Source organism: Nelumbo nucifera, chromosome 1, assembly GCF_055504915.1.
Source record: "Nelumbo nucifera cultivar China Antique chromosome 1, China Antique-T2T, whole genome shotgun sequence".
NCBI lineage: Eukaryota > Viridiplantae > Streptophyta > Magnoliopsida > Proteales > Nelumbonaceae > Nelumbo > Nelumbo nucifera.
The window spans coordinates 81234087-81249705 of record NC_142649.1 but is presented as its reverse complement, the minus strand read 5'-3'; the positions used below and the strand labels follow the sequence as shown (position 1 = coordinate 81249705).

At 41.8% G+C, this 15619-nt stretch overlaps 1 protein-coding gene across 1 annotated transcript in view; it reads left to right on the top strand.

Annotated features, from left to right (window-relative positions):
* The window catches only part of LOC104587159 (transcription factor-like protein), a 56399-nt gene extending 41014 nt beyond the window's left edge, over positions 1 to 15385 (top strand). The window contains exons 13-15 of the mRNA XM_010244641.3: positions 14262 to 14342; positions 14562 to 14636; positions 14733 to 15385. Coding sequence (XP_010242943.1) covers positions 14262 to 14342; positions 14562 to 14636; positions 14733 to 14870 — 294 coding nt within the window. The 3' untranslated portion in view covers positions 14871 to 15385. The remainder of the gene's footprint in view (positions 1 to 14261; positions 14343 to 14561; positions 14637 to 14732) is intronic.
* Positions 15386 to 15619: the final 234 nt, after the last annotated feature.

Genomic DNA, 15619 nt, shown 5'->3' with positions numbered 1-15619 from the left:
TTCATTATTGTAACTCCACAAGCCACTGTCCTCTTTCTTCAACCAGCTAATCACCACCTTTGAATCACCTTCCAAAATCAGCCGACTGATATTTAGTTCCCTTTCTCTTTGAACCCCTTCCAAAGCTGCAAGGATCTCAGCCCTAATAGAGTCTCCTTCTCCAATAGGGCCTGAGAACAGAGCAATAACAGTCCCTTTCTCATTCCTGAAAACTCCCCTAATCCCAGAGGGCCCTGAATTCCTTATGCTACTGCCATCAAAACTCACTTTTATAAATCTGGAGGGAGGAGGGGACCACAAGGGACTAAGAGTCCTCTTACACAGAGTAGAGGTTGCTATCTCTTTCTAGTTTCTTAACAGGTCAGCAATAGGAAAGTCTGAGAACAGTTCCATAGTTTTTAGCCAGTGGGCAGCCCTTAAAAGTATTAGGTCTAATAGTTCTTTCAGGGATCTTTCCTTTTCTGAAAATATTCAAGAGTTTCTTTCCTCGCATAGTGACCAACACACGGCTGCCCTAATACTCCTCCACATCATTTTCCCTCGCTTCGTAGGCCATCTGAAAAACGAAGGGGAGAACAAACCTTGGACACTCTCAAGAGGGTTCCAAGTAAACCCAAAGCGAGAAAGTACCCACTCCCAAACAGTTTTAGTAACCTTACACCGGATTCCCCATCATCTTTACAGAGAGAGCATCTATTAGGAAGTAAACAAGAATTTGGTCTCTTTTTCTGAAGTAGATCATTTGTATTTATTCTTTCCAGGAAAATTTCCCAACAAAAAAACCCAACCAAGGAGGAATGGGCTTGCTCCAAAATTCCTTAATCGGAAAGGACACACCAGAAGGGACAAATGACCGAGTTAAGATTTAAAAAAACGAAGCACAAGAGAAGGTTCCTGAAGTAGAAGGGATCCAAACTCTGGTGTCTTCCCTATTAGGATCAAGGAAGATATTCTCAAGGATGGCTAATAAAGGTAAGAGGCTGTCCAAGTCTGTATCCCTAATTGCCCTTCGCAGGCCGAGGTTCCACCCAAAACCAGAATTGGAGTTTGAAGTGTTGAAGATTAATTAGTTTTATGATGTTTTTCTGAGTAGATGTTAGATAGAAGGTGGGGACCACAGTAGTTATGTGAGTCCAAATTTTATTATGTTTTTTGAGTGTTATATATGCTGTTTTATGTTTTGCCGCCCTATAAGGACATAATTGTCTTTGTACTGTTCTATTATATTAGTATAAATAATAAGTGAAGGGGGCGGCCAAATTAATTGCTCTCTTTTCTTTCAACTTCTCTTCTACTCTTCTTCTCCTTCTCTCTTCCTTCTCTCTTCAAGAAACTACTTTCTTTCATATTTTTTAATTCAGCAGATTTCTACTTGGTATCAGAGCATCGACTAGGGTTTCTTGAAGCATTCTCATGCAGCCCTAGATCAGCTGACTGCATGAAGTAGTAAAGGGTTGATTGATCTGCTATAGATTGCCCGGTTCTTGAAGTTTTTGGTGGGATCTAGACATCAGGAAGGTGATCTACTGTTCAACATCAAAATCAGGAAGAACTGGAGTACGGGGAAGAGTCCCAGAAAAGTTGGACTCTTTGTTTTTGATCTGATCTTGGGCGCCCAGGTATTGTTAGTTTTCTTTTGATTTTCTGAAGAGGGTGGTTTGGTTTCTGAAATTTTCTAGGCCTCCCGGAGTGATCGATTCACTTCTCTCTGTTGGGAGGCGTGGGGAGGAGAGAGATTTCCCTCCAGATAGGGTTTTCTTCTTCCGAAAGGGTTGGTTATTGTGGATGCTTTTGTTGGAAAGGAATACAGCCGCAGACAACAGCAGTAAGGGGCATTAGATTCAGTGTTCCTATCCTATCTTATCTCTTAGCTAGATTTAGTGTTCCTATCTTATCTCTTGGCTAAATTCAGTGTTCCTATTAATTAGGCAGTAGCATTATTATATCCTATGTCTTTTAGAAAGTTTCCTTATTTTTTTTAGAAAGTCTCTTTTTGGAAAGTTTCTTAATGTTTTTAGAAAGTTCTTTTTCAGAAAGTTTCCTTAAGAAGGACTCTTGTAATTCCTATTTAAAGGAGTAGATGTTATTCAATAAAACTATCAATAATTTCAGTCAAGAAAGAGTAGAGGAGAGTTGGTGATCTCTTTAACAAATCACCATAAAGGCGCTAAAGATAGGTTCCTCGAGAAAAGGGAGAAACAAGGGAAAACAAGAAGTTTTCCCCGTTAACCGACCCGTGACGAGATCCTATTCGTGGGCCCTTAACAATTTGGTATCAGAGCAGGGCGTCATGGGTGACTTTGAGCAATTGAAGACTAGGGTTCATGATCTGGAGCACAAACTCGTGGAAAACAACAAGGAGGTGCGCGAGATCAAGGACGACGTCCGAGAATTGAGGCACTTGATGAAGTTATATTTTTCTAGCAAGGAAAAGAGTTTAGAAGGGGCTGCAACCAAAGATGGCCGCTGACCAGACATGGCAGAATCGTCCGGCGAGCAGTAGGTCGTTGCCTAGGGAACCGCGATCGTTCCCAAATACAACAGGCTGGAATTCCCTTCCTATAATGGAACTGGAGATCCTTTGGGATGGCTGTACAGATGTGAGCAGTTCTTTCGCAACCAACAGACAGAGGACAGGGACAAGGTAGGCTTAGCCGCATTCCACATGACAGAGGAGGCGCAACTCTAGTTTTACAAATTGGAGCAGGAGGAACCTGGGCTCAGTTGGACCCAATTCAAATCCTACTGCCTTCTCAGATTTGGGCCCCCATTAACAAGCAATCCATTAGGCGAACTAATCAACCTCAAACAGACTGGAACTGTGGTTGAGTATCAGCATTAGTTTTAGACCCTCCTTGCAAGAGCATCTTCGGTACGACCAGACCAACAGGTTGACATGTTCACCGCGGGGTTAGCGGAAACTTAGAGGGTGGATGTGGAGATGCAAAATCCCCCCAATCTGGTTACTGCTATGAATTTGGCTCGCGCTTTTGAACGCAAATTGCAACTCAACCGCGGAAGTATCTGTATAGGGCGGCCTCAAACAACATGGGCAGCCCTGAAACCACTCAGAATGGCTCCATCTTCAGCAGCCAGCCAAGAACAGAAACCACAGACGAGAAACAATTCCAGATTGACATCCAGTGTGGGAAGCAGCGTTGTTGCACCCCCTAATAAGCGCTTGTAACGCAGGGCAAGGGGACGGTGTTTTAATTGTGATGAACTTTACTCACTAGGGCACAAGTGCAAGAGACTTTTCTGCCTCCTGGTGGAACAAGAGGAAGATGAGGATGAACCCTTTTCATTGGAACCCGATCTAGGAGGGCAAAATCATTCCCCAACCTCAGTCTATTGTTCGTTCCAGAATTAATCGAGGTGTTGTTGAGGTTCTGGTGGAATGGGCCAGCTTACCATTGGCTGAAGCTACCTGGATTCCTTTGACTGTGTTTCAAGACACCTATCCTGAATTCGAGCTTGAGGACAAGCTCTTAGTCCAGGAGGGGAGTAATATTGTGGATGCTTTTGTTGGAAAGGAATACAGCCGCAGTAAGGGGCGTTAGATTCAGTGTTCCTATCCTTTCTTATCTCTTAGCTAGATTCAGTGTTCCTATCTTATCTCTTAGCTAAATTCAGTGTTCCTATTAATTAGGCAGTAGCATTATTATTTCCTATGTCTTTTAGAAAGTTTCTTAATGTTTTTTTTAGAAAGTTTCCTTATGTTTTTTTAGAAAGTCTCTTTTTGGAAAGTTTCTTAATGTTTTTAGAAAGTTCTTTTTTAGAAAGTTTCCTTAAGAAGGACTCTTGTAATTCCTATTTAAAGGAGCAGATGCTATTCAATAAAACTATCGATAATTTCAGTCAAGAAAGAGTAGAGGAGAGTTGGTGATCTCTTTAACAAATCACCATAAAGGCGCTAAAGATAGGTTCCTCGAGAAAAGGGAAAAACAAGGGAAAACAAGAAGTTTTCCCCGTTAACCGACCTGTGATTAGATCCTATTCGTGGGCCCTTAACATTGGTTTTTGTGTGTGTGGTATTAAATTATTTTTTGATGGTCTCCAATCTATTTTTTCTTACTGTTGAATTGTTTGAAGTAAAATGGAGAGTTGGAATACCGAGATGAAATCTACCGGTACTGTGGGACTGGGTGTTGGAGGTAGTAGTGATATTTTTGGGTCTGGGATCATTGCTACAGTAAAACTTGATGGTACAAATTATTTGGAGTGGGTACAATCAGCTAAGATGGCTATTGGTGCCCGTGGAAAATTAGGGTATCTCACTAGGGAGGAGAAGAAACCTGATACAGACTCTTCCCGATGGGTGCAAGAGAATTATATGGTAATGTCCTGGATGTGTAATTCTATGTTACCTCATATTGCAAAAAATTTCCTATGGGCTAATACTGCTAAGGAGATTTGGGATGGAGTGACTAAAACCTACTCTCAGAAGCAAAATGAAGCCAGAGCCTATCAGTTAAGAAATCAGGTATAAGTATGAAACAGGGAGAAAAACCTCTTGCTGTGTATTTCTCCATGCTGAAAACCCTATGGTAGGAAATAGATCACTTAGAAACTGTGGTATGGGAAAGTGTAAATGATGCAACAACTTATCACAAACTGGTAGAGAGGAATAGGGTTTTTGAGTTCTTGGCAGGGCTGAACCTTGAATTTGACATTGCTAGGCAGCATATTCTTTCTTGGGAGGGTGTGACACTCTCTAGGCCTATGCTTTTGTCTCTGGAGAGGAGAGTAGGAGGAATATAATGCTGAGACAACCTGGGATTGACCAATCGGCAATGGTTGGTACAACAAAACCTAAGCCGAATGGAGACAGGGGGAGTAGTGAGACTAGAAGGGAAGATAAGAAGGACTTGGTGTGTGATTATTACAAGAAGCCTAAACATACCAGAGACACTTGTTGGAAGCTTCATCCAAATCTTATGCCTGCTCGGATAAGAAACAAGAAGGTAAATGCAAATGTAGCCACTACAGGAGACTCTTCAGCCCCTCTTTCCCAAACTGATTGGGAATCCATTGCAGTAGCAGCAGTGAGAACAAAATTGGAAAGGCTTGGACAATTTATGGGTAAGAAAGATTCACCCAGCTCTAGCCTTCCAGATGGATAGCAGAATGCAGGAGCCAACTACACCACTTCCTTTGCACATACAAGTAGTTCATATGCAACTGCGAATCTTGCAACCACTTCAGGTAAGGAGGGACCTCCCTGGATTATAGACTCGGGAGCATATGAGCATATGACTAATGCCCCTACCATTTTCAGTTCCTATCAGTTGTGCTCTGGTAGAGACTTTACAACATATGGTTCACATATGCCCATTGCTGGGAAGGGGACAGTTAGAGTGACCAATGATATAATTTTGTCCTCTGTTTTACATGTCCCTAGACTTCATACCAACCTACTGTCTGTAGTTCTTTGACAAAAAATTTGAATTGTTCTGTGATCTTTCTTCCTGCTAATTGTGTTTTGCAGGATCTGGAGTCAAAGAAGATGATTGGGAGTGGTCGTGAGGTGAATGGAGTCTACCTTCTGGATGAGATTTCGAGACATCAGGGCCATTATGTTAGCAACAGTAGTAGTGGGTCAGAGTCAGTAAACCAAATTATGCTTTGGCACAATCGCTTGGGACATCTTTCTTTTAGTTCTTTGAAATGTCTTTTCCCAAAGTTGTTTGAGTCTGTTCAATTATCTACTTTGGAGTGTGAGAGTTGTTAGTTAGGAAAGCATTGCAGATAGTCTTTTAAACCAAGTAATAAAAGTACTTTTGCTTTTAATATTGTTCACACTGATGTATGGGGGCCATATCAAATCCCTTCCATGGGAGGATTCCGTTACTTTCTCTTGTTTGTGGATGATTATACACGATATTCTTGGATATATTTGATGAGATCACGTGATGAGGTTCCTAACTTAGTACGACAATTCCACCAGATGATTCTCACACAATTTGGAGTGAGAACTAAGGCTTTTAGATCAGATAATGCCAGAGAGTACTTTGAGAAGGACCTAACCATGTATCTCTTAGAACATGGTGTAGTTCATCATAGCAGTTGTGCATATACACCGCAACAGAATGGAGTTACTGAGAGGAAAAACAGACACATTGTGGAGGTGGCAAGGAGTCTTATGGTGTGTGCTTCAGCTCCTGTGCAGTTCTGGGGAGATGCAGTTCTTACAGCCGTACATGTGATTAACCGTGTTCCTTCACGGACTTTGGGGTTTAAGATGCCATTTAGCCTTCTTTTTCCAGATGGAGAGATATTTTATATACCTCTGAGGGTTTTTGGCTGTGTTTCTTTTGTTCACATTCTTGTCCCTCATCGCAAGAAATTGGATTCTAAGGCCAAGAAATGTGTTTTTCTTGGGTATGCTCTGAACCAAAAGGGGTATTGCTGTTATGACCTAGTGTCGAGGAGCAGATTTGTCACTATGGATGTTACCTTTTTTGAATCCACATTCTTCTTCTCGAGTGGTTCTCCTCAAGGGGAGAGTTTTGGGGAGGAGAACTCACAATCTGTTCCTCTTCCTGTTTCTGTGGTGCGTTCATCAGTTCAGCCACCACCTGCGCCATCAGTTCAGCCAACATCGGTTCAGCTAGTATCTGCACCTCCAGTTTCATTACCTGAGCCACTACGGGCAGCCTCACAGCAATATCAGCGCTGACAGATGATGGTTGACTCCACACATCTTCGACCCACACCACTCTATCAGTCCTTTTGAAACTCTAGATTCGGCAGATACAGTTCCAAGTATTCCTCTTGAGCCTGAGCCTGTTATGTTTGCTGATGATAATGTTTCTGTCCCTAACACCATTGTTGCAGCTGATCCCATTGACCTTGATCTTCCCATTGCACTTCGTAAGGGGAAGAGAGTGTACAACCCACTGCATTTCACACCATCTTTCCTACAGTGCTTTATCACCCTCCTACCGTGCTTTTCTTTCTTCCCCGGATTCTGTGTCTATACCCAGGAATGTTACTGAGGCTCTCTCCAAACCTGAGTGGAAAACAGCCATGCAAGATGAGATGGATGCTTTGGTCAAAAACCAAACTTGGGAAATAGTTGATCTCCCCCCAGACAAGGAGATAGTCGGATGTCGATGGGTATTCACAGTGAAGTATAAGGTCGATGGCAAGATAGAGAGGTACAAGGCAAGGTTGGTAGCAAAAGGGTATACTCAGACCTATGGTGTTGATTATCTGGAAACCTTTGCACTAGTAGCTAAGCTGAGTTCAGTTCGTATCTTTTATCTCTAGCAGCCACCTATTCATGGCCCTTGTTCTAGCTTGATGTCAAAAATGCTTTTCTCAATGTGACTTACAGGAGGAGGTATATATGGACATTCCAGCAGGTTTTTATGAAAATGTTGGTAAAGGAAAGGTGTGCAGACTCAGAAAATCTCTGTATGGACTAAAACAATCACCTAGGGCTTGGTTTGACAGGTTCAGAGGGGCACTCATTTGTTTTGGATACACACAGACAGTCTAATCACACCCTCTTTGTGAAGAGGAGAGATGCTTCGGTGTCAATTCTGATTGTGTATGTGGATGATATAGTGGTGACAGGAAATTATCTGGAGGAGATTGATGATCTCAAAAAATCATTGCAGCAAGAATTTGAGATCAAAGATCTTGGTGAGCTCAAATACTTCTTAGGGATTGAAGTTGCAAGATCCAAGCATGGGATCTTCATTGCATAGAGAAAGTATGTACTTGACCTACTGCGAGAAACTAGGAAGCTGGGGACCAAACTAGCAGACACTTTTATTGATCCAAATCACAGAATTAATGGTGTGGATGGTGAATTGGTAAAGGATGTGGGGAGATATCAAAGAATGGTGGACCGACTGCTGTATTTGTGTATGACACGACCAAATATTTCTTATGCTGTTAGTGTTGTGAGTTAGTACATGCATGCACCTTGGGTTCAACACTGGGAAGCTATTGAGAGAATACTTGCATATCTGAAAAAGCACCCTGGCAGAGGCATTCTTTTCTCAAATCATGAGAACCTGAAGCTAGAATCCTATACAGATGTAGACTAGGCAGGATGCTTAGATGACAGGAGGTCTACATCAGGAGTGTGTAACTTTGTAGGTGAAAACTTGATCTCCTGGAAGAGTAAGAAGCAAGCGGTTGTGGAAAGGTCAAGTGCAGAGGCTGAGTATAGATCCATGGCTCATGGTGTCTCAGAACTTCTTTGGGTTAGATATCTTTTGAGTGAGATTGGGGTGAAAGCAGAGGAACCTATGATGTTATACTGTGACAATCAGGCTGGAATCAATATTGCCCACGATCCAATTCAGCATGATAGGACAAAACACATTGAAGTTGATAGTCACTTTATAAGAGAAAGGGTAACAATCGAAGAAGTTTGTTTGCTATGTCTCTTCAAAGTTGCAGCTGGCTGATGTTCTCACTAAAGGGGTGGCAAGGAGCAAGCTTGAACATGATCTACGCAAGTTGGGAATGTGTGACATTTACTCCCAACTTGAGGGGGAGTGTTGAAGATTAATTAGTTTTATGATGTTTTTCTAAGTAGATGTTTTATGTTAGTTGTTAGATAGGAGGTGGGGACCACACTAGTTATGTGAGTCCAAATTTTATTATGTTTTTTGAGTGTTATATATGTTGTTTTATGTTTTGCCGCCCTATAAGGGCATAATTGTCTTTGTATTGTTCTATTATATTAGTATAAATAACAAGTGAAGGGGGCGGCCAGATTAATTGCTCTCTTTTCTTTTAACTTCTCTTATTCTCTTCTTCTCCTTCTCTCTTCCTTCTTGCTTCAAGAAACTACTATCTTTCATATTTTTTAATTCAGCAGATTTCTACTTGAAGGAACTAGAAAAGAAGAGATAGGTTCATTTTTCAAATCTGACAGAGCATACAAGGAAGGAAACTGGTCCTTCAGAGGTGAAACCCCAACCCAAAGATGTTCTCAAAATTTTATTCGATTGCCAGAGTTAACATCGTACCTGATCCAAGGGGAGAAAACTGGAAGTAGATCATGGATGGATTTCCACGGAGAAGCAGTTGTAGCCCTTGCCACAATTCCAGAATCCCAGCCGTTGTCTTCCAGCCCATGTATGCTAGCCATGATCTTTGTCTACAATTTTTCCTTTTCCACTATGAACCTCTACAACCATTTTCCCAACAACGCCATAGTCATTTTCTTGATGTTTCCAATCCCAAGACCTCCTAGTTTTTTTACATCTAATTACCACCTCCCATCTCACCCTATGATCTCTCTTCTCCTCTCCCGACTCCCACAGAAAATTCCTCATTAATTTTTCCAATAAGTTGGAGACCTTGGTGGGGATCTTAAACATTGACAAATAATACACAAGTAAGTTAGCTAGCGTGGACCTAATCAGAGTGACTCTCCCTCCTATTATTGCACCCAACCAAGGAGCTTTTGTAGAGGGAAGACAGATCACTGATCAAATCCACATTGCAAATGAGAGTCTGGAGAGCTTCAGGAAATCTAAGAAGAAGGGAGTGGTATGCAAATTGGACTTGGAGAAGGCTTATGACTTAGTGGATTGGTCTTTTTTAGTGGAGGTGTTGAGAAGCTATGGCTTTGGAGATAGGTGGTGTAAATGGATTTTGGGCTGTATTAGGACTTGTCACTATTCTATATAGGTGAATGGAACGGTGGTTGACTTTATTCCTGCTTTGAGAGATATAAGACAAGGAGACCCACTCTCCCCCTTTCTTTTTACCCTGATGGCTGATGTACTTGGGAGATTGATCCATAGAGCATACTCGAGGAATCTGATAAAAGGGTGGAGAGTTGGCAGGGAGGAGGTACCACTGACACATCTCCAGTTTGCAAATAACACAATTTTGTTTTCTGAGGGTGGGAATATAAGCTGGATCCGGAATTTAAAATTAGCAATACAACTTTTTGAGCAGATGTCTAACCTCAAGGTGAACTTTGATAAGAGTTGTGTGGTGGGGGTGAATGTGGAGGAGAGGGAGTTAAGGAATTATGCAGGTGTGTTAGGTTGTGCAATCTAAGAATGGCCTTTGATGTACTTGGGCCTCCCTTTAGGAGATAACCCTAAGAATGAAAGGACTCCGGTAGTGGAGAGATTTGAGAAGAGGCTTGCGTCTTTGAAGAGAAATTAGGGGCGGACCTTCTTTATCCCGAGGAACAACACTTTCGCAATTATTTTATACAAGCTATTCACCAAATTAATAGGTCTGAAATCCTTAGGTTGTGATGCCTCTTTCTTCTTGGTTTACAATTATTTTATACCGCTCCTGAATTCTAATAGCCAACACTTCTGTGCAATCTGAAGGGATGAGAGATCTTGAACCAAGAACCGAAATTTCAAAAATTTCTCTCTCCCAAGTGGGAATCGCATTCCCTGTTTTAGAAGAACTGCATTTTTCAAGGATCAATCTTGAACCAAGAACCAAACTAGATCTGAACCAAAATAGTAGGAGAAGGATATACCGGATACGAAGATGCAATATCTCCCAACGAAGGTGTTCACGCCCAAAGAAAGACTCCAAAGACTGCTCCCACTGAAGATGACACAGTGAATGGTGGAGCAGAATCAGCAAGGTCCGTCCAACGAACCGAATCCTTCAACAAGAATTCGATGGAGGCAGTGAGCACGACTTCTGATCAGCCTTTCTCCAAAGACTGATATCAAGACACCTCTTGATCGCTCCTACAAAGGAAGGAGATTGAACTAGCAGTATGGCGGCAACTGGAGGAAACGCAGGGAGAAGATGGCGCAGTCACACTGTTGTTGTCTTCTCTCTGGGTGCTCTGAGATCTGATCTCTGAGATGCTTGGGATGCTGAGGATGAACTGAATGGTTCGCCCCATCATCCTTTTATAGCCTTAAAGAGAGCTCCTAATCTCATTAGGAGTTTCCTAATCCAAATCTGTATTTGGATAAGGAGTTCTCTTTAAGAGATAAGGATAAGCCCTTATCTTATTTGCAGATTAGATCAGCTCTCTCCTAATCTCATTAGGAGGTTTCCAGATCTGAATTCAGATCTGGACTCTCTGAGTGGATAGGGTAAGACCTTATCCTATCTGCTGATTTAATCCCAGATCCGCCCCCTTATTTAACTAGTCAAACTAGGCCAATTCGAAATGGGCTTTAGGCCCATTAAGTCTAAGTACTCAAACTGCTTCCAACCTGCTGCCCAGTTGGGTTCTTTGTATGGCGTGGGACCCAAACATTGATCTACACATCAGCCACATGGGTTCAGCCCAGCCTTTGTTACAAGGCCTGGCCGAAATCACTGAAAAGACAGTGAACCCCCTGAAGCCCATCACATGGACTCCTAATGGGCCCAACACTTACACTAAGTGGTCCCTGGGCCAAGCCACCTTATAAAAACCCAGGGACTGTGGGAAGATGCAAGATTAGCCCATCAGGTATTACCCTCAATGGTCTTACACTTAACCTCTCAGTCCATAATGATCAAACATTGCCCGACAAGAGAGGACCTCTCCCTCGGCTGCAAGGAACAGCGCTGCACTCTCTACTCACATGATCCCGGGAATTAAAATCTTTTGCAAACATTTTGAAACCATAATATATATGTATATCCGTATATAAATATATTTTGCAAAACAAATTCCAACGATTGAAATCGGATGCCGGCAGTCTTGGTTTCCATCAGAGAGAGTGCATCCCCGATCATTACCTTTGTCCGACAAAGGGGCTGATCTTGTCACTATGATCACCCACTCAGATGAATTCTTATGTCCTAACATACCCAGGTTTTGACCCCCGCTAAGGATCTCACTGATTGGCATATCAAAGACAACCCAATCCGACACCTAGTGCAGTATCATAATCGAGTCTAGGGATCAGGTGTAACTTTCTAGTTTTGCCCACTAATCACCAAGGTCCAGGGCAATACTGGAAATCTGGTCCGGTTCAGGGTTTCAAGTAAACCTAAACTGCATGTACCTCGGGTCTCACCCTGGCAGCTGAGACAATCCACCCCAACACTTGGCGGCACATCAGTGCTAGCCTTAGCAGGATAAATCTCCCCAGACTTATCCAACGGCTGTGAACATTCTAAACTAACACGAGTCTCATAAGTGTCCAGTTTAAGGGTATTACACAGAAACACACCACTATAACACGAATCAAATATGTACTTTATTCATTTACAATAAATGTCATAATGTACATCAATCTAATTGGAGCTAAGGGCATACATTGTCTAACACAATCAATGTTTCTATTTATCGCCTTTCTCCACTTGGTGAACAATTTTCTTGGATTCTTGACACCGGAGTGTCGGATCATATGACCTCCAACCTATCTTGCCTGCTCCACCATGAAATTTTGAAAGTTCCTATTCCTGTACATTTGCCCAATGGTTTTGTTATCACTTCTACACACAAAGGAACAATTGTTCTAGCTCCCAATTTTATAGTTTGAGACGTCCTTTATGTGCCATCTTTCACACATAATTTGCTTTCCATAAGTAAGCTCACCCATTAGTTCAATTGCGTTGCTACGTTTTCTTCTACCTGTTGCACATTACAGGACCAAGTCTCGAACATACTGATTGGCAAGGGAACGCTGTGTGATGGACTGTATTTTCTACAAGCCACTCCGGTTTCAGCAGCTCTCTCCATCAGTGCTGAAGGCAGTTTTTCCACTTGGCACAACAGACTCGGGCACACGTCACCATGTCAGATGTCCCTCCTCTTTGGTGGTAGACTTTCCCCTTCAAATAATAATGCTTGTGATATTTGTGAACGCGCCAAGCGTACACGTGTTCCTTTTCCAATAAGTTCATTACGAGCACAGATGCCTTTTGCTCTCATTCATTGTGATATTTGGGGAGCCTATCATACTCCGTCCCACTCTGGAGCACGATTATTTCTTACTATGTGGATGACTATAGTAGATGTACTTGGCTTTATCTCATGTGACATAAATCTGAGACACACAATCTTCTTGTGGCCTTTTGTAATATGGTGCGAACTCAGTTTAATCAGGTTGTCATGTCTATCAGATCCGACAACGGGAAAGAGTTCTTTTCTGGTCCCATGCAACAATTCTTTACAGGCAACGACATCGTACACCAACACACTTGTGTGGATTCCCCTCAACAGAATGGAATCGTTGAGAGGAAACATCGGCACCTTTTAGAGGTGGCCAAAGCATTAAGATTTCAGGCTTCATTACCCATATCTTTCTAGGGAGAGTGTGTTCTTACAGCTGCATACATTATTAACTATCTTCCAGCTGCTCCTCTACAAGGCAAAACCCCATATGAACTCCTGTTTGGAAAGCCACCGACTTATGCTCATGTTAGGAATTGGCCATATTTTTACCTCCAGGGATGTATCCTTTTATGAGGACACCTTTCCTTTCACTAATACCATGTTGCCTAGTCAGCAATCTTCAAACCAAATCGCCGTCCCATTGGCATTATTGAAGGACCAAGCGAGCCCACTATTGGCAAACCTACTATGGATGAAAATCCCATCATTCATACCACAAAACCAATTTTGTCCATGCTTCAACCTTAATGAGCACGCTGGCCACCTGCCCACTTCCAAGTTGAAGGCCTTGATTACCATAACACATATGCGCCCGTGGCAAAATTAGCTACTCTTCACTGCCTTCTAACTCTTGCAGTCAGTAAGGGATGGGAATTACATCAATTAGATGTAAACAATGCATTTTTGCATGGTGACTTATCTGAAGAAGTCTATATGAGTATCATAGCTGTCAAGGCGATGCCTAGGCAACAAGGTGCCCTTTGAGGTTCACCTCGCCTAATCGCCTAGCAGTTTTCTACTTCCTACTATAAAATACTTTTTTGTTCATTCTTTTTTGAGATTATAATTATAAAATAGACATTATTAAACTAAAATAATCATTTTGTGTGTTTATCACTAATATAGGAAATAAGTCCAGTAGTGTGTTGTTTAAAATCAACTGAATATATGAATTTGAGTTGTGTTTTATCCATGGGTGGGTAATCTACTTTAATGTGTCAAATGAAGAGCATAATTCTTGCAGAGATGGAAGCAATGGTCTGCTATGGAAGATTACCTTAACCATCTTTACCTGATGTAGAACTTCTTTACCTAGTAGATCTGTCCTTGTGGCAAGTATTAAGGACCTTTACTTGTCTGAACTCAAAAGGCTGCAGTTATCCTTTGACTCTGCGTTTTGTGCTACTTTTTCTCCAGGAGTTTTCTTTAAAAAAAATAATTCCTGAAATTTGCGTACCTGCAGATAATTTCTTTCCTTCAGCAGAATGCACATCCTCGAGTTGCAGAGAAGATACCATCTGTACCGGAGAATGTTACAGATCAGGTGCCCTTCTCCCCAATATTGGACAGTATAACTGGGCTAATTGGCTATCCTTGGGCTCAATCCACTTGACGAGCCTGTAAGGGGGTCCACTCAGTCTTGGCAGATTTGCCAAGTTCTTGGACATCACTCTATTTCTTCTTTTCTTAAGTAAACATGTTCTACCGAGAGTGCATTTATTTGTCATCAATTGTGGTAAGCTGAAATGTTTTTTGTGAGCAGATTAGGCTGTGGGAAACTGATTTGAACAGAGTTGAGATGATTCCTTCGCATCTCTATGATGAATTCCCCTCAAAGGTAAAGATTCAGGCATCGTTTTTGAAACAATCTCTCTCTTGCCTCCCCCCAACCCCACCCCACTGCAACATTTGAATGTTCCCTAATGTCTTTCAGGGAGTTTTTGAAGCTGCCTGTGAGTTTGCAAGAGAAAATGGTGGATTGTTATGGGAAGATCCCAAAAAGATGCGCATAGTGGTTAAAGGAGAGATACACATGCAGATGCGAGAATTTCTCCGCCATCAAAAGCAATAGTCAAATTATGTAATGAACTTCCGTTATTCCTGTCATATTGCTGCTAATAAAGAAGAAAAGGGTGATGAAATATGAACTGGATGAAAGATGGCAAATCCTCGTGCTCCAGTTAATCCAGAAAACTTTATTCGATTGGCATGGGTGGACAGCACAGGTTCTTGAACGTTGACGGCAGAAGTTTCTCGGAGGAGACAATGTGGGTTAGATCAGGCTGGGCCAGGATAGAAATGAAAAGCGTCTTTTGAGTTCTAACTCTAAAGTCAGAGAACACGGACAATCTTCCATATTGACCATAATGAGCACGATATCCTATACCTCTTACTGTCTTGTGCAAATTCCAATAAAAAAGCTTTTTAATGTTTGGTAAGATAGAATTGATGGGCAATTTTTTTAAATTAGCTAATTGACAAATTATACCCTTATTATTTACCTATTGTCTTAAAAGTATCATTATTGTATCTGACAATTGATTAATCCTATCTTTGCTGTTAGCATCTGTTAATGTTCTATTAAAATTCGTACATATGTGACACTATGTAACCTATGTATTTTTATTTTTAAAAAACCCAATATTACTCTTCATCCCTCTCCAGTATGCCAGGTAATCTCTCTGTATCTCCTATAAGCAGAGTAATCTCTTTGCTGACATATCCAAACCCCAATATTACCGTCCATTTGCTCTTTACTGACAATAATACCCCCAAACCCAATAAGGACCTCCTGCTTGTGCAAACTCTCAAAAGGAGGTC